Consider the following 25,789-nt stretch of genomic DNA (forward strand, 5'->3'; position numbering starts at 1 on the left):
TCTTAGGTTGGGTCCCCTAGAAGCAGTGCCTGGGAGGACTTTGGGTGCCTGTGACGTATGAAGGGTATTCACTCAGAAGAAAGGAGAAAGGGAAGCGGTGGTGGGGGGCGGGAAGAGAAGGAGCTGAGCGACGATGAGCCCCCTGCTAGCCTAGCTTCTGCCATGGTGAGTGCTAAAGCACCAGTCACCTGCAGGACTGGCTCTACATTCCAGGTCACTCAGTCGCTGGCTGCAGGTTCAGTGGATGAGGAGGGTGTGTAACTGGCAGCCCCACCAAGTAAGGGCAGTTCCCCAGATGAGGTGCAGCCGTGAGCCCGTACTGCCGAGCACCAGGCTGGTAAAGTCACCAGCAGCTGCCACCTCTCACCGACTCTAGGAGCATTGATATTCTAAATAAAGGTACTAGGGAAACCATGCCTTGATCCAGAGGAATGCATCTTTACCACTTCAAGTCCTATGGCAAGTTACTGTAGGAGATACTTTTGGACCAGAGGGTAAGAGATGGGGGCTTTAGAATCTCCACGTTATACCTAGAAACTGCTGTCTGATGATACAGCTGTAAGTCTCAACAGCATTTATAGTTTAACAAAGTGATTTTTGTGTACATTATTCATTTGATCATCACAACCTTATGAAGTAGATGGCAGGTTTCATTAGCACATTTTACAGGGAGATTCAGTGGTTCGATCGCAGAACTTTGATGTCATAAAGCTGGATGTAGGACTTGCTTCTGACTTGAGATGGAGGGCCCCTCCAACAGTCCTACACTGTCTGGTGGGATGAAACCTGCAAAAAACATAATGTCCCACCTAGGGTGACCAGCCCAGTCCTGTTTGCCCAGGACTTTTCCAGTTTAAAAACTGAAAGTCCCACATTCAGGGAAACTCAGGGCTGACTTATCCATTAAGCAGAAAAGGCCACACCTGGGACCCCTTTTAGGGGCCCACAAAAGGGTCCTAATTTTAATTCCTTTTAACAGCAGAAGAAAAAATGAATACGATAACAATAATGAATATGTATTAACAAAGCCAGCCTGGATTGTTATTCATCGTTATACTAACACAGTCATAAAATATTTTTAATTTTGTATGTGTATGCATGTGTGTGCATGTGCTTGTGTGTGAAGGAAGAGGCCATCGAAAGCAAAAGTGCCTAAGACTCAGTGTCGTAATGCAGCTCTCAACGCACCATCATCCCAGGCAAACTGGGAATGAGAATCACCTCAGTCCCTTAGCAGCTTGGCAGTAGCAGTTTGTCACAGCTGAGAATCTTAGGGCTTTCCCACACAGGGATTACCTAAAACCACCAGTGCTTCCCAAGATCTGTGATTTCCACGCTCTGGCTGCTTCCCTTCTAAACACATATCAGTTGCCTGGGTTCACTTTGGCTTCCGCAAAGGAGGAGCTGATGAGCCCTCCTGCATATTGTGCTGTAAACTCCATGTCTCCGTCTCCCTGTTGACCTGACCTGATACCCGTCTTACTTATCTTTTTGTGTCTCCAGCTCCTGGCTCAGTGTCAAGCATTCAATGCATATTTTTTCATTGAATAAATGAGTTAATGATGGCCTGATTCAGCCAATTGCTTGTCCTGTAACACAGGGGACACTAAACACTCCTGGCTTCAGTTTCCTCATCTGTAAAATAAATGCGTTGGAATAGATGAACTCTCAGGTTCTTAGGGGTCACTTCATATCATGTATTCATTATACCAGGTTATGTGACCGCCAATGTCATTGAAAAATGTGTCTCATTAGCAATGAATGAGTCCCTTGTTGATTCTTTGTCGAGTCATTACTGTGTTTTCCCCATCCCCATTTTTCTTTTAGATCCTTACTGGAAGGCAGCATGTCCAATTTTACCTTGAGAAAAACATCTCCCACAGGAAATGGTAATGTAGATGATGTTTCCCTTACTCAGAGAACTTAAAAATCTGGGAAAAACAACTCACAGTTCTTTTTTTTTCATGTAGCTGTGAAATTCTTAGAAGCAACCGTCTAATTTAATTAACATGGCCAAAGTTAGGCTTAAGAAAAAAGTAAGAGTGCTGTAGATTTTACTCATCTAATTGCAATTCAAAGATTTCTTTTAAAAATCAAGTGTGTGTGACCTTCTGTGCTTTTGGCTCCCGTGAGATCAAAGAATTAAGTTATTTATCATCAGAAGCACCAGGACTTACTATTGTTCACTAGGTACTTCTAAAACAGTCTCGTGTGTCCTTCTGAAGCACATTTCTTTTTGAGCAAAATGGCCAACCCACTAAACCCGGTATTGGTTTTTCCCAGGCCTGTGGTTCTACACTCCCAGGTGTGGGGCAGGGCTTCATGGTGTGCACGAGCAATTTCAGTTGGCACCTGAGCAGTTTTATAAGTTATCTTTGATGATGGGGTGTGGGATTTGTTCTTTCTTGCCGGTGCATCCTACTTTGAAACAGTACTGGATTTGCCAGCCTAGAAGAGTGATGCTGGCCAATCAGATGCTCCTCTCAAGATTTCCAAGTTAATAAACACACACTCAACTCCATGCAACTACATCTCTTGACGTTTCATTTTTCTGTTGATAGATATGAAGAGTACCACTCAGGGGACTATACTGAAGCAACAGGGTTTTCATGATGTGAACAAAAGAAGGACTGTCTTACAGGATAACAGCTGGATAAAGGAACGTCCTGAAGAAGAAAAGTAAGAGTGTGGGTGGGTGGGTGAGTAGAAAGAGCCATTCTCCATTTGGGAAACTAATGGCCATGTGGAAATTGGATACTTTCCTTCTAAAACACTTTGTTGCTTGGCCTCATGTTTGGTAAGATTTAGTAAGCATAAATTCGTTACATCAGATTTTTAAGAATATCTCTTAAGAATTTTTAATATTCACATACCTAAAAGAATATGAGTTATTAGTGAGAAAAAAGTAGGATTTTGCTGTTATAAATAGCATAGACATTGGTGCCTACTTGATAATCTGAAAAAAAAAAAGACATTCCAATTTCCAAAAAGGTAATATTTAATTCATGGTAACGTGATTCCGGTGCCTGATGTCAGTTGAAACAAACACAAGTATGATTCCAAGTTTACAAATTTAATAATAATTTATCTAAAATTTCCTTATGTGCAAGTAAAGCTGATCAATTCTCAACTCATTTTAGTCCCCACTGGTTGTATACCTCTAGGTATGGAAAGGTGGTAAATGCAGTATCACTTTGTAAGAGAAAACACTTAACCATCACAAAAGTATTGTCTGCTTTAAGCATTGTTTCTATTAACTATATGTTTAAAGATCTGAAGACTATTACCCTAAGCATATCACCTCATTGCCAACATAGATTTATAATAGGCATTTGTCCAGCCCAGATATATTTATTATAAATTGTGTCTATATATGTATATACAGACATACACATATGCATATGTCTTTGATTCCCTCTTATGTATCCGGCTAGATACTAGGTACTTTACGTATGAAGCATCACTAAATCTCATAACAATCACATGAGGTAGGTATTACATCCTCATTTTTACAGAGGAGTAATCTGAGGCTCAGAGAAGTTAGGTAACTTGTTCAAGAGCACACAGCTATTAAGAGGTGGAGCTGAAAGTAACATGACCCATTATCTTCCCATTACACCAATGGTTCTCAGTCAGGGACAATTTTCTTCCCAGAAATTGTTTGGCAAGGTCAGGAGACATTTTTAAATATCAAAATTGGGGGGGGTACTCCTGACATCTAGTCAGTAGAAACCAGGAATGCCGCTAAACAACCTACAAGGCAGAGGACACTCCTCACAATGAAAAATTATCAAATCCATAATGTCAACAGCACTGAAGTTGGGAATCCCTGCATTACAGTATACTTTCTCTAAGCTTTCTACTAAACTGTCCATACATGGTTGTTTGAGGAGTGTACTTGTAACTGTTAAACAAAAATGTCTATTAAATTCTGTTATTAAATCTTATTATTTTAAGGAACTATAGGGTTATTTGGAGACTCACACTAAGTTTTGGAGTTAGCATTCTTAGAAAACAATCATCTCCTTCTATAAAGCAACATTTACTGCTTCTGTTGGAAGCTAATATGGCATTTCTATTTTTCCATGGTGGTAGAATGATATCAAAGGTAGATCACAAATTTTGGGTTGCACAGATTTGCACAGATGTGGGGCGATAGAGATGGCTAAGATAATTTATAGTCAGTAGAAGTGATGGTTTTACGCCAGACATGCTTCCTTAAAAAGGCCCAGGGAAGCCAGCTTGGCTGGCATGACAGCTGCTGAGTGAAGGGGAAATTGGCTCTGATGCTTTCCCCACGCCCACTGGCCCAGTAGTGGGCTACGTGCTATGTATTTTTCTTCAGGCAAAAATGTGTCTGGTGTCTGCTACTCTCCCACAAGTTTAGGGAGGGGATCCCAAGGAGATGGAGAAGTTCTCTTGGCATCTTCGAGGGTATATATTCACTGGAATTGTTTCAGTTTCACTGCTCATCTTTCTTTAATTATCTACTGCAGTTCTTTTATAGCTTTATTGTAAGTGGTTCCAGAGTGTTGAGTAATCAGAACCAGGAGAAGTGTGCTGTTTCAGGTTTGGTAGGGTTGACATGGAAAGGTTCTGATACTTACTCTCTGCTTTGGCCCAAGGCCAAAGTCTCTACTACATGTTTTGACATTTCCTAAAATTGCCTGCACTTTCAGGTCCACTATACAAAGTAAGGAAGACGTAGCTTCGGGATCTTATGTGTGAAGTTCTATTGCAGGGTTGACCAGTAGGAAAAGGAAAAGTTTGGAATAAAAAGATCACCCTTGTCACTTGCTAAGTTTTTAGCCTTAGGAAAGCCACAGAATCCCTGATCAATTTTCTCATCTGTGAACTGGATATAAGTGTATCCCCTGCCTAATTTATAGGGTTATTTTAAGGACCAAACAGAGCAAACTATATAATCTCATGGTTCAAAAATAGGCTAAATCAAGGGGGCTTCCCTGGTGGCACAGTGCTTCAGAGTCCCCCTGCCGATGCAGGGGACACGGGTTCGTGCCCCAGTCCGGGAAAATCCCACATGCAGTGGAGTGGCTGGGCCCGTGAGCCATGGCTGCTGAGCCTGCGCGTCCGGAGCCTGTGCTCCGCAATGGGAGAGGCCACAACAGTGAGAGGCCCGTGTACTGCAAAAAAAAAAAAAAAAAAAAAAAAAAAATAGGCTAAATCTGAAAAATCAACCTTCTTAACCACAAATATTGGTACTTACTTTCCTACATTTTGTCAAGGGAAACTGTCAAGACCAACAAGTGGAAAAATTTCAGATATAATGGGCTTAATTAAATTGAATAACTTTATTGGAGTATAATTGCTTTACAATGGTATGTTAGTTTCTGCTGTATCACAAAGCAAATCAGCTATAAGTATACATATATCCCCATATCCCCTCCCTCTTGCATCTCCCTCCCACCCTCCCTATCCCGCCCCTCTAAGTGGTCACAAAGCACCGCACTAATCTCCCTGTGCTATGTGGCTGCTTCCCACTAGCTATCTATTTTACATTTAGTACTGTATATATGTCCATGCCACTCTCTCACTTCATCCCAGCTTACCCTTCCCCATCCCCATGTCCTCAAGTCCATTCTCTAGTAGGTCTGTGTCTTTATTCCTGTCCTGTCCATAGGTTCTTCATGACCATTTTTTTTTAGATTCCATATGTATGTGTTAGCAAATGGTATTTGTTTTTCTCTTTCTGATTTACTTCACTCTGTATGACTGACTCGAGGTCCATCCACCTTACTATGAATAACTCAATTTTGTTCCTTTTTATGGCAGAGTAATATTCCATTGTATATATGTGCCACTCTTCTTTATCCATTCATCTGTCGATGGACACTTAGGTTGCTCCCATGTCCATGCTATTGTAAATAGAGCTGCAATGAACACTGTGGTACATGACTCTTTTTGAATTATGGTTTTCTCAGGGTATATGCCCAGTATGGGATTGCTGGGTCGGATGGTAGTTCTATTTTTAGTTTTTTAAGGAACCTCCATACTGTTTTCCAGAGTGGCTGTATCAATTTATATTCCCACCAACAGTTCATGAGGGTTCCCTTTTCTCCACACCCTCTCCAGCATTTATTGTTTGTAGATTTTGTGATGATGCCCATTCTGACGGGTTTGAGGTGATAACACATTGTAGTTTTGATTTGCATTTCTCTAATGATTAGTTATGGTGAGCATCCTTTCATGTGTTTGTTGGCAATTTGTATATCTTCTTTGGAGAAATGTCTATTTAGGTCTTCTGCCCATTTTTGGATTAGGTTGTTTGCTTTTTTGATATTGAGCTGCATGAGCTGCTTGTAAATTTTGGAGATTAATCCTTTGTCAGTTGCTTTGTTTGCAAATATTTTCTCCTATTCTGAGGGTCGTCTTTTCGTCTTGTTTATGGTTCCCTTTGCTGTGCGAAAGCTTCTAAGTTTCATTAGGTCCCATTTGTTTGCTTTTATTTCCCTCTCTCTAACAGGTGTGTCAAAAAGGATCTTGCTGTGATTTATGTCATAGAGTGTTCTGCCTATGTTTTCTTCTAAGAATTTTATAGTGTCTGGCCTTACATTTAGGTCTTTAATTCATTTTGAGTGTATTTTTGTGTATGGTGTTAGGGAGTGTTCTAATTTGATTCTTTTACATGTAGCTGTCCAGTTTTCCCAGCACCACTTATTGAAGAGGCTGTCTTTTCTCCATTGTATACTCTTGCCTCCTTTATCAAAGATAAGGTGACCATATGTGCATGGGTTTATCTCTGGGCCTTCTATCCTGTTCCATTGATCTATCTTTCTGTTTTTGTGCCAGTACCATACTGTCTTGACTTCTGTAGCCTTGTAGTATAGTCTGAAATCAGGGAGCTTGATTCCTCCAGCTCTGTTTTTCTTTCTCAAGATTGCTTTGACTTTTCACAGTCTTTTGTGTTTCCATATAAATTGTGAAATTTTTTGTTCTAGTTCTGTGAAAAATGCCATTGGTAGTTTGATAGGGATTGCATTGAATCTGTAGACTGCTTTGGGTAGTTTAGTCATTTTCACAATGTTGGTTCTTCCAGTCCAGGAACATGGTATATCTCTCCATCTGTTTGTATCATCTTTAATTTCTTTCATCAGTGTCTTATAGTTTTCTGCATACAGGTCTTTTTAATCCTTAGATAGGTTTATTCCTAGGTATTTTATTCTTTTTGTTGCAAGGGTAAATGGGATTCTTTCCTTAATTTCTCTTTCAGATTTCCATCATTAGTGTATAAGAATGCAAAAGATTTCTTTGCATTAATTTCATGTCCTGCTACTTTACCAGATTCATTGATTAGCTCTAGTAGTTTTCTTGTAACATCTTTAGGATTCTCTATGTATATTATGTAATCTGCAAACAGTGACAGTTTTACTTCTGTTCCAATTTGGATTCCCTTTATTTCTTTTTCTTCTCTGATTGCTGTGGCTAAAACTTCCAAAACTATGTTGAATAATAGTGGTGAGAGTGGGCAACCTTGTCTTTTTCCTGATCTTAGTGGAAATGCTTTCAGTTTTTCACCACTGAGAATGATGTTGGCTGTGGGTTTGTCATATATGGCATTTATTATGTTTAGGTTAGTTCCCTCTATGCCTACTTTCTGTATGGCTTTTATCATAAATGGGTGTTGAATTTTGTCAAAAGCTTTTTCTGCATCTATTGAGATTATCATATGGTTTTTATCCTTTAATTTGTTAATATTGTTTATCACATTGATTGATTTGCCTATATTAAAGAATCCTTGCATTCCTGGGATAAACCCCACTTGATCATGGTGTATGATCCTTTTAATGTGCTATTGCATTCTGTTTGCTAGTATTCTGTTGAGGATTTTTGAATCTATATTCATCAGTGATATTGGCCTGTAGTTTTCTTTTTCTTGTGACATCTTTGTCTGGTCTCGGTGTCAGGGTTATGGTGGCCTCATAGAATGAGTTTGGTAGTGTTCCTCCCTCTGCTCTATTTTGGAAGAGTTTGAGAAGGATAAGTGTTAGCTCTTCTCTAAATGTTTGATAGAATTCACCTGTGAAGACATCTGGTCCTGGGCTTTTTTTTTTTTTTGGAAGATTTTTAATCACAGTTTCAATATCAGTGCTTGTGATTGGTCTGTTTATATATTCTTTTTATTCCTGGTTCAGTCTTGGAAGGTTGTCCTTTTCTAAGAATGTGTCCATTTCTTCCAGTTTGTCCATTTTATTTGCATATATTTGCTTGTAGTAATCTCTCATGACCCTTTGTATTTCTGCAGTGTCAGTTGTTCTCATTTTTCATTTCTAATTCAGTTGATTTGAATCTTCTCCCTTTTTTTCTTGACGAGTCTGGTTAATGGCTTATCAATTTTGTTTATCTTCTCAAAGAACCAACTTTTAGTTTTATTGATCTCTGCTATTGTTTTCTTCATTTCTTTTTCATTTATTTCTGATCTGCTCTCTATGATTTCTTTCCTTCTGCTAACTTTGGGTTTGTTTTGTTCTTCTTTCTCTAATTGTTTTAGGTGTAAGGTTAGGTTGTTTATTTGAGATGTTTCTTGTTTCTCGAGTTAGGATTGTATTGCTATAAAATCCCTCTTACAACTCCTTTTGCTGCATCCCATAGATTTTGGTTCGTTGTGTTTTTGTTGTCATTTGTTTCAAGGTATTTTTTGATTTCCTATTTGATTTCTTCAGTGATCTCTTGGTTTAGTAGTGTAGTGTTTAGCCTCCATGTGTTTGTGGTTTTTACAGTTTTTTTCCCGTAAGTGATCTCTACTGTTATAGCATTGTGGTCAGAACTGATTCTTGATAGGATTTCAATTTTCCTAAATTTACCAAGGCTTGATTTGTGACCCGAGATATGATCTATCCTGGAACATGATCCATGAGCACTTGAGAAGAAAGTGTATTCTGTTGTTTTTGGATGAAATGTCCTAAAAATATCAATTAAGTCCATCTTGTCTAATGTGTCATTTAAAGCTTGTGTTTTCTTATTTATTTTCATTTTGGATGATCTGTCCATTGGTGGAAGTGGGGTGTTAAAGTCCCCTACTATGATTGTGTTGCTGTCGATTTCCCCTTTTATGGCTGTTAGCATTTGCCTTATGTACTGAGGTGTTCCTATGTTGGGTGCATAAATATTTACAATTGTTATATCTTCTTCTTGGATTGATCCCTTGATCGTTATGTAGTGTCCTTCTTTGTCTCTTGTAATAGATTTTATTTTAAAGTCTATTTTGACTACTATGAGTATTGCTACTCCAGCTTTCTTTTGATTTCCATTTGCATGGAATATCTTTTTCCATGCCCTCACTTTCAGTCTGTATGTGTCCCTAGGTCTGAAGTGGGTCTCTTGTAGACAGCATATATACAGGTCTTGTTTTTGTATCCATTCAGCCAGTCTATGTCTCTTGGTTGGAGCATTTTATCCATTTACATTTAAGGTAATTATCGATATGTATGTTCCTATTACCATTTTCATAATTGTTTTGGGTTTGTTATTGTAGGTCTTTTCCTTCTGTTGTGTTTCATGCCTAGAGAAGTTCCTTTAGTGTTTGTTTTAAAGCTGGTTTGGTGGTGCTGAATTCTCTTAGCTTTTGCTTATCTGTGAAGATTTTAATTTCTCCATCGAATCTGAATGAGATTCTGTTGGGTAGAGTAATCTTGGTTGTAGGTTTTTCCCTTTCATCACTTTAAATATGTCCTGCCACACTCTTCTGGGTTGCAGAGTTTCTGCTGAAAGATCAGCTGTTTACCTTATAGGGATTCCCTTGTATGTTATTTGTTGCTTTACCCTTTCTGCCTTTAATATTTTTTCTTTGTATTTAATTTTTGATAGTTTGATTAATATGTGTCTTGGTGGCTTTCTCTTAGGATTTATCCTGTATGGGACTCTGCACTTCCTGGACTTGATTAACTGTTTCCTTTCCCATATTAGAGAAGTTTTCAAGTATAATCTCTTCAAATATTTTCTCAGTCCCTTTCTTTTTCTCTTCTTCTTCTGGGACCCCTATAATTCGAATGTTGGTATGTTTAATGTTGTCCCAGAGGTCTCTGAGACTGTCCTCAATTCTTTTCATTCTTTTTTCTTTATTCTGCTCTGCAGTAATTATTTCCACTATTTTATCTTCCACGTCACTTATCCATTCTTCTGTCTCATTTATTCTGCTATTGATTCCTTCCAGAGAATTTTTAATTTCATTTATTGTGTTGTTTGTCATTTTTTGTTTGCTCTTTAGTTCTTCTAGTCCTTGTTAAACATTTGTTGTATTTTGTCCATTCTATTTCCAAGATTTTGGATCATCTTTGCTATCATTACTCTGAATTCTTTTTCAGGTAGGCTGTCTATTTCCTCTTCATTTGTTCAGTCTGATGGGTTTTTACCTTTCTCCTTCATCTGCTGCATATTCCTCTGTCTTCTCATTTTACTTAACTTACTATGTTTTGGAGTCTCCTTTTCACAGGCTGCAGGTTCATAGTTCCTGTTGTTTTTGGTGTCTGACCCCAGTGGGTAAGGTTGGTTCAATGTGTTTTGTAGGCTTCGTGGTGCAGGGGATGGGTGCCTGTCTTCTGATGGATGAGGCTGGATCTTTTCTGTCAGGTGGACAGGACCACATCTGGTGGTATGTTTTGTGGTGTCTGTGAACTTATTATGATTTAGGCAGCCTCTCTGCTAATAGGTGGGGTTGTGTTCCTGTCTTGCTAGTTGTTTGGCATGGGATGTCCAGCACTGGAGCTTGGTGGTCGTTGAGTGGAGCTGAGTCTTAGCATTGAGATGGAGATCTCAGGGAGAACTCTCGCCAATTGATATTACGAGAGGCCGGGAGGTCTCTGGTGTACCAAAGTCCTGACGTCAGCTCTCCACTTCAGAGGCTCAGGCTGACCCCTGACCAGAACATCCAGACCCTGCTAGTGTTGGTCTTCTGCAGAGGTGGGGGGCAGCTGTGGCTCACCATGGGGACAAGGACAGTGATAGCAGCAGGTCTGGGAAGCAGTCTTTGTCATGAGGCCTCCAGAGTCCTCCAATAGCCCCACCAAAGAACCTGTAGCCTGGACCTAATTAAATTTAAAACACGTTTGAAAAAACGTTTGCCTTCCTGCAGAAAAGGACTTTTCTAATATATGCAAAGTAGATGGCCGCATGTTCCCACACTGCTGGAGAAAACCCAAAACCAAAAAGCCAAACAACAAACACTCATGCCATTGCTGAATCACATGGAAATCTCATGGGGTAAATTGGAATAATGTTTGTTTGTACTGACAACCTTTTTTCTTTTCACCATGCTCTTTCAAGTGGTGGCTAGTTAAAATAAATGCGTCGTTGTGTTTTTACACCCAAAGTAAAATGAATTAACCTTGCCAAACATTGTGAGCTCTTTCATGTCTGCCTTATTTAATGCTTACTAAATACTGTGATAACTTCTCATGTGACTTGATTTTGTTCTTTCTCTGCAGAGATGAAAATTATGGTAGGGTGGTACTCCATGGATGTAACTCCCATGATGCCTCAGACAGGTGGGTGTTCCAGATGAGTTATTCATTAAGAGAAACACAAAGACAGTCATTTTTGAGAGTAGACTTGTTCAAGACAGGCTGAATATTTGTGGCTAGCCTCAGGCTTTCCCTGACATTCTGTGCACGTGAAGGAGAATCTGTGATATTATCAGGGGTCTTTACAGGGCAAACTGTGATTTTCCAGCTTCATGCTTCCAGAATACAGCTTGGAGGTGTAGAATAATCAATCCACTGCCTACCCTACCAAGGTGGCCCTCCTGACAGGAAAGGGAAGGGGCTGCCACAGAAACATAGGATGTTTCTGAGCCTTAGAGAAAGGAACCATAAAAGCAAAACAACAGCTAAGTTCACTTGCTTTATGGGACAGTACATTTCTTTTCAAAAACTCCTAGGCTTGTGGAAAACCACTAAATGATACTCAATGGCAAATAGACTGACAAATGCAAATTAGTAGGAAAATTCAAACAAAACTCATAAGCGCAATGATGTAAATAATCTAATATTGATGAAATAAATAGATAATATTCTTACTAAAGTACATTTACAGTGACACACATACAAACAACCACACCCATCAGAAGAACTTAACTATTTCTCAGACACAAGTTTTATCTGGTCCAGTAGCCAGTGTCTTCCAGCAAGACATACTTAGTGATTGTCTTTCATGGTGGGGACTTTAAAAAGTTAAGTAGACACTTGGAATATGTCTATTTTGGAATTTTTATCTGTGAATTTTTCTGAACCATTTAAAAATTGTTCATAATTTTGATGTGTTCTCCGGGTCCTGAGTTTACCCCCCTCTACACAAAGTATCTGATTGGTTTTTGGGTTTCCAGCCTTAGCTCATCCAATTGACTGTTCTGTGATTTGGCAGGCTCTCTCCATGCCCTCTCCTTGGTCTTCATGATTTTGAAGCTTACATCCTTGTTCTCTGTTGGCCCTCAACTCACCAAACACAGGGAACCTAATCATCTGAATCCAGGCACCAGTGAAAAATGCCCCCTTCATTTTATTTGCCTTTCTCTGCAATTATTAAAGAACAAACATTCTTGTTGTGAAGTGTGACCAGGCAAACTAAGCTTCGTGCTCTTAGTGTGTTTCAGAATAACGGGACCTTAATGCCGTCTATGCTTACTTTATATTTTAAACTCTATTGGTTACCTGAACCCTTCCTGTTACTGGACAGAATTTTGGCTAAAGCACATCGAGCTTTTATCCTAAGTAACAAAAATCTGCAAGCCTGAGACGTTTCCCCTTTGACCCCTTGACTTGCGTCTCAAACGACATCTTCCTAAAAGATAGTGTAGGTTATTTATCTCCTTGCATTTGCTCAAATGGATGCCCATGTGACACTTTTCCACCCTTTTGCAGAGGCTGTGTCCACTTTGATGTTCACCCAATACCACGTTGGAGCACCTACTGTGTGCTGACATTGTGCCAGGTGCTGGGAACACAGATGCATAAGACACCAGCCTTGACCTTAAGGAACTCTCACATTTCATGGAAAAAGATGAATACATAAGCACAAATACTCAAATTTACCATGGAAAGTGCTTGTGGAAGTGTGTGCCGGTGCTATGGGAAGGAGGAGAGGGAGTGGCTAACTTTGCCTGAATGAGTGGGAGACCTCACTGAGGATGTGGTCGTTAAGAGGCGCTTCCAGCAGAAGCAATGATAGGTCCAAGAGTGCCACATGAGCAGAGACTGAAAACAAAGGAAAAGGAAAATAAATAATAGTCTCATCACCCTAGAAAACAAGCTTCATAGTGCGCACAAACTAGGACATTTTACTGTCCTTCCTCTGCCTGATCATTAAAACATGTCACGTGAAGCAGAAGGCAAAAATAGTACCTGTGGAGATGCCCTATGTGAGCCAGTCACTATTCTAAAGTCTGGGGACAAAACAAAATCCCTGCTTTCATAGAACTTGCTTCCTAGTTGAAGGTGGAGGAGGGAGAGACTGAAAATAAACAAACACAATATAATATGTCATGTGGTGATAAGTGCCTGGAAGAATAAAGCTGCTAATGAGACATAAAACAGTAGCATCTGCAAAAGGGGCTGTTTTCTGGAAGGGGGTCAGGTGGCCCTGCAGCACCTATCTGCACTCATGTATTACACCTGCTGGTGAAACACCCTATGATTTCACTCTGAGTTTCTTTAAAAATGCGGGGAATTGCATTAGGCCTTTTTTAACCTTATTCTTGCTTTAACCAACACTATTCCTTCTACCTCTGTTTGTTCATGTCTATTTATCTTCCAAGACCCAGCTCCACCTGCACCTCATCCTGAAAGACTTCTGTGATCCCCACCTCTACAAATAAGCTTTCTCAGCTTCAAACTTCCTTGCACTTGACCTGAACCTTTTCTACGACACTGACCACTTGTTGCACTTGGACGTATGTCTGATTTGTCCCTCTAGCTCTATGTGTGTAGGGGTTACAGATAATTCATTCTCGACTTCCTCACAGTCATCAGCACAGTATATCGTTTACCTCCAAATACTTGCTTAATAAAGATATACTACAAGTTTAAAATTACATGTTAAATTGTATACTGTTTTAATACTTTTTTCTGATTCAATATGTTTGATCTGTCAGCTTCAAGTGATGCTTTGAAATGCAAACTGTAAATCATGGTATAATTCTCCAAAGAGATTGCTTTCCCTGTATCACATAAAGCATTAAACAGGCTTTTTTTTTTTTTTTTTTTTTTTTTGCTGATTGACCTGTCTGATCAAGATATCTCCACTGCTTTGATGATCATCGTTCCTACTATTGGGCCTTCTATCTTCTTTTCCCTTATTTTCTTGTCTTCTCCCCACTCCTTTTTTTTTCTACTAATCTGTCCGCCTTAACTCTCTGCCTCTGTCTCTCCTCTCCCTTCTTCTCCTGGTCTCCCCTCTCTTCTCCTATCCTTCCCATCCATCCTTTCTCTATTCCCCCACTGTCTTCTTTTCATTTCTTTCCAGTGTCTCCTGTTTCTCTCTTTTCCTTTTTTTCTTTTCTCTCCCTCCCTCTTTTCTGCCAGCAAGGTCTCTTCTCTCAAACCTGTCCACGGTGCTGAACTTATAATGAAGCAACTTGTATGTAGCTGTTGTGCTGGCTTATGGCTCTGCTGAAACTGCAAACAAAATATAGCTGATTATAAGGGACTGAGTTCCTATTATATAAAAATCAACAACATTGAAAACACTACATATTAGTTATTAACCATTTTGCATGTTGTGTTGCTTGTTTTACATATCCTTATCACCAATTTGAATTTGTTACATTGTAATTAGAATAATTGGACCTAGAGAAGAATTCTTTTATTAACATGGGGAATAGGGCTTGCTATATTTTATCCTATCCAAGTCAAAGCCTGGGAAGATTTCGGTACTCCAAATCTGTAACATGTACATCTCCTACCCGAATAGGACAAAATTTTACCAAATCCATGATAAGTTTTATAACTATTTTTTGTAATTTATTTGATCTTTCTATAATTATTTTTTGCTACAGGAAAACAAACGAGAGTGATGAGCCAAAAGCCACAATCAGTGTGTACAGATCTGATGACACTTCGGACAGGTAAGGTGTTTTGAACCACGCAAGCGGAATGTGTAACATATGTTAAATCCAGTTTCTTATAAAGCATGAGACATTTAAATGTTTACCAAAGTAAGTTTTGAACCATGATATTTTATCTCCAGGGACAGAAGGACTATAAAGATTGAATTATCTTCTTCTTCAAAACTCACAAAATCTTGACTTGATATGCCATTTTCCTAAAATCTTGCTAGTAGTAGATCAATAGGAAAAAGTCTGAAGAAACTGGTTTGAATATAGGTGGGGTGAGCACTGCATGTGGTCTGTTCAACTTTAAATGGAGAATATAGTTTTTGTGTGTGTGAGTAGCCAGTTCTTATTCTAACTTTGGTCTTTCCATCCCAGAGGCAGAGAAACAGCAGTTTCTGTATAATTACCTTATGGAGAGACTGTACTTTTTTCTTTTTTATGTTGGGGGTAGGAGTTTAATTAATTTATTTATTTTTGCTGTGTTGGGTCTTCGTTTCTGTGTGAGGGCTTTCTCCAGCTGTGGCAAGCGGGGGCCACTCTTCATCGCGGTGTGCGGGCCTCCCACCATCGCGGCCTCCCCCGCTGCGGAGCACAGGCTCCAGACGCACAGGCTCAGTAGCTGTGGCTCACGGGCCTAGCCGCTCCGCGGCACGTGGGATCCTCCCAGACCAGGGCTCGAACCCGTGTCCCCTGCATTAGCAGGCAGACTCTCAACCACTGCTCCACCAGGGAAGCCCCAAGACTGTACATTTTAATAATACAGTAGTTTTGATCTGCTCTAGGATAAAGACATTAGCTCTTTACTTTAGAAAGTGCAACTACTCTTTCGGCAGTGGAATCACCATATGGCTGTGGAATGAGTCATTGGCTGAGCCTGTTATTGGCTCAGTCTTAGAGGGAAAAGAAGGGCTCATCCCTATATAGAAAATTGAGGAATATATATTCAAGTTGAAGTGTAAATGCTAAAAGTCACATTTTAATTTTATATTTGGTAGAGGTGCTTATTAGGCATAAGTAAAGAACAAAGTTAACATGTTATTGGGAATCTAGACATAGTGAATACCTGAGGCCATTTATAGTTGAAGCCACTCCCTGTAGCTAAAGATGTGCTGCTTTTGGAGACAAACATGCCACCCGCTACAATTGAAGCACATATGCTGAAACGTATGGCATCTAATAGATTCTATATTCACACCATGCCTGTGCCAATTAATACAGCAAATGCATGCACTTCTGCACTCTTCATAGCTTTTTTAAAAAAATGATTTAATTGATTTATTGAAGTCCATCAAAATTGATAGTCTCTACTTTTTGAAAGATACTGTTAAGAGATAAAAATCAAACCAAAGACAAGGAGAAAATATTTGCAAATCATATATCTGATTAAAAAAACCACACTTGTATCCAGAGTTTATAAAGAACTCTGCAAATAAGAGAGAAGTACTTCCAAACGGCAGAGTAAGGACCTCCAAAAATCCACTCCTCCAGAAAAGTATTAACACTGGATAAAACTGTCAAAATCAACTTTTTCAGAACTCTGGAAATTAACCAAAGGCTTGAAACAATTTGCTACGTGTTTATTCAAGAAAAAGAGTTGGCTGTCAGTAAGAACGGCACGAATTGCCACATTTTAAAGCTTCCTGTTCACCTATTCCTCTCCCCAGCTCCATGGTAGCCTTGAAAACCAGCAGTCTTGGAACAACAGTAGCTTCTTTATAGCTTTTTAAGTCAATCTCCGGAATAGCAGACAATCAGCCCTGGTATCCCTAAGGAGGCGACTTCTCTCTTGTAGTTAACAACCTTGACAGAAATCAGTTTGTGAGAGGAGTCCTAGTACTTCTGCCTGTTCACCTCGGCCTTGCAGGCTGTCCTATTACACTGCTAGTTGAGGACGGAAACTCTGCTTCTAGGAATGTAATTGCAAGTGAGATAATTGTGTCTCAAGAAAGGTAGACATGTGGGAGACCTAAGCCTTTGTAGGCTGTGTGTCTGAAAGCTTTTATCAGGCCAGTCAAGATAGAGCCTTGGAACTTAGCGATACACTAGACCAGGCCTCACAGGCAAGCTAATTGAGTCGTTCTCAGCCTCAGCGACAAATTAGAATTACCTAGAGAGCTTTTTAACTCTGCTGATAACTTGGTCCCACCAGCTCTCATCCCCCAAATTCTAATTAGTCTGAAGGAGGACTCAGACAGTTTTTAAAGCTTAGGAAGGGATGCTGATGTGCAGCCAAAATTCAGAGCCACCAACCTAGCCCAAACCTTCATTTTGTAAACTAGAAAATGAGGCCAGAGATTCCCTGCTTTATTTACACAGAGGTTTAGCGGCTCATGTTTGGAAGTATCCTGGTCAGGCCCTTCCGCAGGTCGTGTCTGTCTCCCACGAGTGAGCTCCATCTCTGTAAGTGTGGGAACAGATGTGAGGGAGAGAACACAGGAGTCTGTAAAGAAAGGCAAGCCCTCATAACAGGAGTCAGACTCCTATCATGCAGGCCGCTCCAAGTGCAAGAGGTGAAATAATTTTGGGAGGTAGATGATCAAATGTATCAGCTGTGTGAGTATGTGTGCCATTTCAATACTAACGCATATAATAAATGAGTAGGAGAAAAGTACTGACTTTACATTTGAAGAGTTCCCTTTTAACATATACATCTGTTGGTAAAAATATGAAGTGTTCTAAAGAAATATAAGTAAATAATTGTGTACATGCATACACTATGACAAAAACCCTGAAGGTGGTTTCTTGACTAATTTGGAAAACCTAGGTTAAGGAGCCCTCTAGTGTTTGGTTATGGAAGTGTTACTTTTCCTTGGGTTGTTTGGATTCTGCTGCTAGTTATATTGTTTAGGTATTTCCTGTCTCTAAGACTGACTCCTATTAATCTCATATCACAACTTGGCAGAAAATTAGTTTCTAAGAGAAGTACAAAGTTAATCTCCCTAAGTAATAAGAAATTGATGAATGCATTGGAATGATGGTTTAGAGTTCTCTCCAATATTGTTTAGACACTGATTCCCCTAGTGGAGTGAAAGAGATAGTGGAGGTGAAAAATAACAACTGAAGAAAGACATGCTGATCATGAGTATTGGAACAATTACACTACAGAACCAGGTGTACGACATTGGGGCCTACTGGGAAGACTTTGGAGATAGACTACTTCCCAGCTGTGTGGCTGAGAGAAAGCCACCCACCTTCTCTGAGACTCCATTTCTTCATCTATAAAGTGAAAATAATTACACCTACCTTGTAGGGATGTTCTGAAGAGTAGAGGAAATTGTATAAGATGAGTGGCAAAGAGTAGCAGGTAGCTATTTTTATTATTACATGCAGTATTGCTCACATAGATCAACACAGTAGAATTTTGATTAACTTCATTTAACTGTAACCTCAGAACTCTCCTTTATTCAAACCTTAAAGGTGTTTGAAATTAACGCTCTGTTTTCTTTAGACAGATTGTCATTTTCCCTGTACCCGAGTAGCAATTTCCCAAGATTATCTTATATGAGGATCTCACAGACAGCTATAAACACTCAGTAGTTTCCACAGAACATTTAAGATTTAAGATTTAAGATTACCTGACATCTTATGGTATTCACAGTGGTTTACTGTGGAGCTCTTTAAATATAAACACATCAGAGGCTCAGTAGCAATTAGTACAGGGAATTTACTTATAGTCTTTGGCCTAATGATCACCTGAGAGATCATCATGGGTTTTTAATACTTGGATTCATTCTGTACAAGATAATACCTGTATTGTGAACAGTCTATTGAGAATATGGAGCTCTGGAGGATTCCAACCTTTCTTCCTTTTTACATTCAAGAGTTAGCAGTTTGTGGCATTATGTACCATAAACAGAAACTATTTGGGGTTGACTCGTAGAATTTTAAGGATTAGGGTTATTTACCCAATGTCAAAGTGACATCTAGGAGTTGAAATCATTTTAAAGCTATGACAATTAAGCCATATTTTTCTATCATGAATTTTTTTTTTTTAGAACAAGGCAAGGTTAGTGTCCTTCTTCCCAGGAGCAGTTTATAAAGCCCTGTACTAAAGTGGATGATAAAAGTGAAAGTTTAGAGAAAGTTATAGTAGACGCATAGTATGGGATCAACAGAAGAAGCTTGCTGATCTTTTGTTTTCTGGAGCCTAATTTTGCCACATCCTAGCTTTGCGCAAGCCTGCAGAATGCTCCAGAAGACAGCCCCATGTCTCAGGAAGAGCTTTCCTATCCGGTGTGTGCTTCCTGGCAGGAAGGGACAGAACAGGGTTGTGGTTGTGAGACCCACCTCTGGCCTGCAGACTACAGGACTCCTAGCTTGTCTTAGGACCCAAAGGACAGACAAACACACCTTTTCCAGAACTACCCTCCTGGTGGAGACCTGAGTTTAGAGGGTTTAAAACCTCTGATGGTCCGCAGGGCCTATTAACAAAATGTGTTCGTCAGTGTAAGCAAATTTGCCAGGGTACAGCAACCCTTGTAACAAGTTCCTTCTCCTGCCTCCGAATCTTGGTCGGTTAGCCTGATAGAAGATGACTGCTCACTCCCCTCAGAGTCCAAAGTGATTGGCTGGAAAATTAGGGGACGACCTGTTCCATGGAAGGACTCAGGGACCTAGGTTCTTTCCTAGGTTTTAATGCTGCCATCTTAACCCATGGGCATCAAAGCCATAGCAGAAGGGGAAGAAAGAGCATGGAGGATCACACAAGAGGTTTTATGATGGGTTTGGGAGTCATGGATAGTATTTCTGCCCACACTCTTTAGTTTAGAATGCAATCATATGGTCCCACCTTAATTGTAATGAAGATTGCAAAATATGGTCTTCCTGTGTGCCCAGGAGGAAAAAAAGAGTTTGACAAGCATATAGCATTGTCCATGCCACAAAACATTTTTTTTAAATTGCTTAAGTCTTCCATTGATTCCTTTTAGCGACATAGAAAGTACTGTCATTGGCTAGATATATTATTAAACAACAATGAATATGAAATAGTTAATGAGTTAAATGCTCAAATGAGTCAGAAAGGCTAGTTGAAAAACATAAACTTTAAAAGTTGCAAACTGTATCAAAATAGCCTCATAAATAGATTTTGTTGTAGCTTTTCTTTTTAATTGCAAAATTTTCTAACATGTAACACCTGAAAAGCAATTGTTTTTACCAGAGAAAGTTTCTGTTGTGAAGTGATTATAGCAAGAACGAGGTCTGAAGGGATTTTAATAATCTAAACGTTCACCCAGACTTTTGTCTTATTTCTTTATAAAGGATCTCAGACAGAAATGATGCTGCTAAAACATATAAGGCCAATACCCTGGATAACCGACAAACCAATAGGTACTAGTATCTACTAACTTTGGGAAAGGCTCAAGTAATACAATATTTTTCTAAGCGTTACTTATTTACTTGATATTAAGTAGGATTCTTCAGTCCTGCCTAATATCTTTCTTTAAATTCTCATCCTCTATTTTTTTTTCACACAAATAATTCTGGCATAAAAACTTTACTCCTGCTCATGGTTAAAGGAAAATAAAGTCTTACTTCTGGCTTCAAAATCAAGAGAGTTCATTGCTTCAGGCAATCATTCTTACCACATTTATGTTTCTGTTTAAGTTATCCTGGTGGCAAGATTATGAAATACATGTAAACGTCAATTTACATTCCTACTGTTAAAGAAAATTACTGAACCCAGCAAACAAAAACACGGGGCTTAAAAGATAATGAATTTTCTAAAGAAAAAAAATTTCTTTTGGAATCTAATACACAAAAGGTAAAAAAATCATGAGATCAACTTTTCAAATTTGTTCAAATACTGATGCTTTCTTTTTCTTTCTCACAAATAATGTTAACTTTTAATAATAATAACTCTAAATTCATGGACAATTGCAAATTGATGCAATAATTCATTCTTTGTTGCTGCTCAAACTTTGCCTTCTTTTTTTCTTACCAGAAACGTGTCCACGTTTCGGTCACCAGAAGAGACAAAGATGTATGTACTTTTCTAACTGACATTACATTTTAAGAATAAAGTGTATTTCTTCCTATGTGTCCAAGAAAAATCAGGATATACCGCCCTCAGACCAAGTTTCATTGTAGTTCAGCCAAGCCCTCATAGCTTTGGCAGAGTTGAATAGTAGAAATATTGAAATGCTCCACAAAATTTCAAGTGTTTTCCGTCTGGACTTTTACACAGAAGGACTTCTCCTCTAACCAAACACCAAAACTTAAGTCATTCTTTTTTTTCTTTTCTTTTTTTAAAATCTAGAACCTTTTAATTTTTTCCCTATTCCTATGGCAACTCTTTCTTCTTGCACATTTCACTTGCTCCCAAAACACCCATCGTATCTACAATACAACTTAGTCATGAAATCATGGCTTTGCTAACCATCTATGTAGACAAAATACATTTTCCCTGTACTAACAGTGGTTATAAACAATCAAACTAGGTAGATTTTTGAAAACTTAGTTGGTTTTTAAATTTATATTTACAAATAAAGTAATTTTCACACTGGACTGCACCTTCAGTAGTTGAAAAAGGCCTGAGTGAGTTCCATTTTTTTTTGAGGGTCCGCATATATTAATAAATGCTAAATAGAGATTTAAAATGCTGTGATTTTTAAATATTTTCTTAAACAAACTAATGCTTTTAATGCAAAAAATTTCAATATGATTCTGTTAGTCACAACATGTACAGGATCAAAAAATATATGTAGGAATCCATAGGACATTGGAATTGATTGGTCTGGGTTTCAGACACACCATGTCATATAATGAATGACTTCTTCATTCAATTCCTTCGGTTTTAATTATTTGGATGATAGCCTGGCAATTTGTAAAATAGTAAACTAAGGAAGAACTTTTTCTGTTGTTGCTCTTTCATGCTCAAGTGAAATATTTTGTGATGGATTCAGAGCAGGTGGGAATATGAGTAGATTATAAGACCTTTCAAAGGTGGGGTAGAGTGGAAAAGTTTCAGGAATGTGATCATTGTTTGTTCTTGTGATGAAACAGGCAACCTGGAGGTTTGATCAGTGCAAATGCCACCAACACCCCAGCTTCCAACTCTGCTACTACTCCTGTAAAGAAAAAGAGGTATGATGGGCTCGTTGGGACTATCTCTTGCTGCAGTTCCAAGGGATTATTCTTTATTAATTTCTGAGCCAAAACATCCACCAAGGCCCCCAGGCAGCGTCCAGAAGTTGCTCTTCCCTTCCTCATTATTCCCTCCTCCCTTCCCAGGGATCCAGTGCCTACTGGCTACTCCTGTCCTCAAACCTCAGTCCTTTCCCTTCCACCCACAATCTCCCTTTCAAATATGCCAGCTTTTTCCCCCCAATTTTATTGAGAAATAACTGACATACAACACTGTGTATGTTTGAGGTGTACAGTGTGATGGTTTGATTTACATATAGTGTGATCACTCCAATAGGTTTAATTGATATCCACCTATCATCTCATATAACATCCTTATGTCAATAAAAAGAAAAGAAAACAATCCTCCTTTTGATGAGAACTCTTAGGATCTATTCTCTTAACAACTTTCCTATATATCATACAGGAGTGTTAACTATAGTCATCATGTTATACTTTACACCCCTAGAACTTAGTTATCTTATAACTCCATTGTCCTTTGTTGAATGATATTTTAAATGGATATAAAATAAATTGGTCTAAAGGGCAAAAAACCCAAAAAGGCAAGTTTGTACCTTTTGCCCACCTTCCTCCAATCCACCTGATTCCCCTGCCTCTGGTAACCACAAATCTGATCTCTTTTTCAAGTATGCTGTCTTAGGGTCTTGAATAACTAGGTAATGTTTTGATGACGGAGCTCAGATATTAAAGGGCAAGCTACTTCAGGTAATACATTTTAACAGAGTCCTACTACAGGGAATTCCTGCCCTGTGTGTAATAACTGCAGTGTGGCCAAGTGTCACTATGCTCCTGAAACCAGCCTGCATCTTGGATGCCTCCTCTGCTCTGTGCATTGTGCTACTTCCAAGTACAGAGTCAAAGGCCACGTCTTGAGGCCTCAGTCTGTGTTCTTGTGGTCATTCCTCTTTCAGCTTCCCCTGCGTGGCCTCGCATTTTTGCCTGTGCTAAGTTCCATTTATCTAGTAGGCATGGAAGAGGAGCTAGACTTTGGTGGTGCAATATTCTCCATGTGACAAAATATGATGGTGGAAGTGATTTTTGCATGTTGAAGAGAACACTGTGCCGGTGAATCATGATGCAAATGGAAAACAAGCATTCGTGAACCTCAGTGCTTTTGAAATTTTCTTATTTTCTTTGCCTGCTCCTAGGACTATGCCTGGTATAGGGTAGCTGCTCAGTGTTTGTTGATGGACTGTCTGACGGTCATGGTGCTGCTATAGGCCTCCTGGAGAGAAATGGCTGATTCTATTTTCTCCTGCAGTCGGAATTTTGGTTGTATCTACAGTCTCAGAAAATACGATCACCTTTCTTTTAGACCCAAATTTCACATCCCCCCCACCGATTCTTTGTTGAGAAAGGTTGGAAGGGAAATTTAAGGTCAATTAGTTCAATCTCCTACCCAGTGCAAGAATCTTTCCTCTGACAGGTTAGGCATAATTCAGGACCACTGAAGCCAGCAATACGACTCTCACTTTTGTGATATGCCTTGACTAGCTCTCAGGGATTGCAATGAGCTGAAATCTGCTTTGATTTCCTCCCATCCCACCTTAGTTCAGTCCTGTGATGCCTCAGAGAATAGATCAGCTCCAAGAATTTAAAGGAGTCTCCTGTCCTTATCCCTTACTTTCCTTCTCTAGGCTATATTACTCTCCTCTGAATAGCTTCATTTTTGATCCTTAACTTATTCTTTTTGACAGAGTCCTTAGCTATCTCTACCAATTAAAATTATGTCCTGGTAATGTGAAGACACCTAATTGGATATATATGTGTGTGTGTATACACACACACACACACACACACACACATATATGCATCTATATAAAATTGAGGTTAGCATTGCTGTGGTGTTCATTTATATTTTCAATATTCTTACTTGTCAGAGATTCCTATTATACAGTATTTCTTTAAAACCGTATTTTGAGTAGAGCACAAGATTGTTGTTATTTTTATTATGAAAGGTTTCAGAAATGCAGAAAAATAAAGACAAAGAGAGGTGTTTTGATGATAAGCAACCATGAGCTTACCATCTAGATTCAACAAAAGTTATTATTTTCCAGATTTCCTTCAGACTTTTTTTTTAACATTTTCATTGGAGTATAATTGCTTTACAATGGTGTGTTTGTTTCTGCTTTATAACAAAGTGAATCAGCTATACATATACATATATCCCCATAACTCTTCCCTCTTGAGTCTCCCTCCCTCCCACCATACCTATCCCACCCCCTAGGTGGTCACAAGGCACCAGGCTGATCTCCCTGTGCTATGCAGCTGCTTCCCACTAGCTATCAGATTTACACTGGGTAGTGTATACATGTCCATGCCACTCTCTCACATTGTCCCAGCTTACCCTTCCCCCTGCCCATGTTCTCAAGTCCATTCTCTAGTAGGTCTGTGTCTTTATTCCCGTCCTGCCCATAGGTTCTTCATGACCATTTTTTTTGATTCCATATATATGTGTTAGTATACGGTATATGTTTTTCTCTTTCTGACTTACTTCACTCTGTATGACTGACTCTAGGTCCATCCACCTCACTACAAATAACACAATTTCGTTTCTTTTTTATGGCTGCGTAATATTCCATTGTATATATGTGCCACATCTTCTTTATCCATTCATCTGTCGATGGACACTTAGGTTGCTTCCATGTCCTGGCTATTGTAAATAGAGCTGCAATGAACATTGTGATACGTGACTCTTTTTGAATTATGGTTTTCTCAGGGTATATGCCCAGTAGTGGGATTGCTGGGTCATATGGTATTTCTATTTTTAGTTTTTTAAGGAACGTCCGTACTGTTCTCACAGTGGCTGTATCAATTTACATTCCCACCAACAGTGCAAGAGGGTTTTCTCCACACCCTCTCCAGCATGTATTGTTTGTACATTTTTCTGATGATGGCCATTCTGACTGGTGTGAGATGATATCTCATTGTAGTTTTGATTTGCATTTCTCTAATGCTTAATGATGTTGAGCATTCTTTCATGTGTTTGTTGGCAATCTGTATATCATCTTTGGAGAAATGTCTATGTATGTCTTCTGCCCATTTTTGGATTGGGTTGTTTGTTTTTTTGATGTTGAGTGGCGTGAGCTGGTTGTAAATTTTGGAGATTAATCCTTTGTCAGTTGCTTCATTTGCAAATATTTTCTCCCATTCTGAGGGTTGTCTTTTTGTCTTGTTTATGGTTTTCTTTGCTGTGCAAAAGCTTTTAAGTTTCATTAGGTCCCATTTGTTTATTTTTGTTTTAATTTCCATTTCCCTAGGAGGTGGGTCAAAAAGGATCTTGCTGTGATTTATGTCATAAAGTGTTCTGCCTATGTTTTCCTCTAAGAGTTTGATAGTGTCTGGCCTTACATTTACGTCTTTAATCCATTTTGAGTTTATTTTTGTGTATGGTGTTAGGGAGTGTTCTAATTTCATTCTTTTACATGTAGCTGTCCAGTTTTCCCAGCACCACTTATTGAAGAGGCTTTCTTTTCTCCATTGTATATTCTTGCTTCCTTTATCAAAAATTAGGTGACCATAGGTGCGTGGGTTTATCTCTGGGCTGTCTCTCCTGTTCCATTGATTTACATTTCTGTTTTTGTG

The 25,789-nt window shown here is 39.1% G+C and overlaps 1 protein-coding gene across 1 annotated transcript in view; it reads left to right on the forward strand.

The window, feature by feature from the left end:
* Positions 1 to 25,789, forward strand: part of SCEL (sciellin) — a 336,387-nt gene that overhangs the window by 209,187 nt on the left and 101,411 nt on the right. The window contains exons 11-17 of the mRNA XM_082602083.1: positions 1,828 to 1,889; positions 2,562 to 2,679; positions 11,442 to 11,501; positions 15,005 to 15,073; positions 20,321 to 20,389; positions 21,003 to 21,041; positions 22,064 to 22,144. Coding sequence (XP_082458209.1) covers positions 1,828 to 1,889; positions 2,562 to 2,679; positions 11,442 to 11,501; positions 15,005 to 15,073; positions 20,321 to 20,389; positions 21,003 to 21,041; positions 22,064 to 22,144 — 498 coding nt within the window. The remainder of the gene's footprint in view (positions 1 to 1,827; positions 1,890 to 2,561; positions 2,680 to 11,441; positions 11,502 to 15,004; positions 15,074 to 20,320; positions 20,390 to 21,002; positions 21,042 to 22,063; positions 22,145 to 25,789) is intronic.

Source organism: Mesoplodon mirus (assembly GCF_964341445.2).
Source record: "Mesoplodon mirus genome assembly, chromosome: 17".
Classification (NCBI taxonomy): Eukaryota; Metazoa; Chordata; class Mammalia; order Artiodactyla; family Ziphiidae; genus Mesoplodon; species Mesoplodon mirus.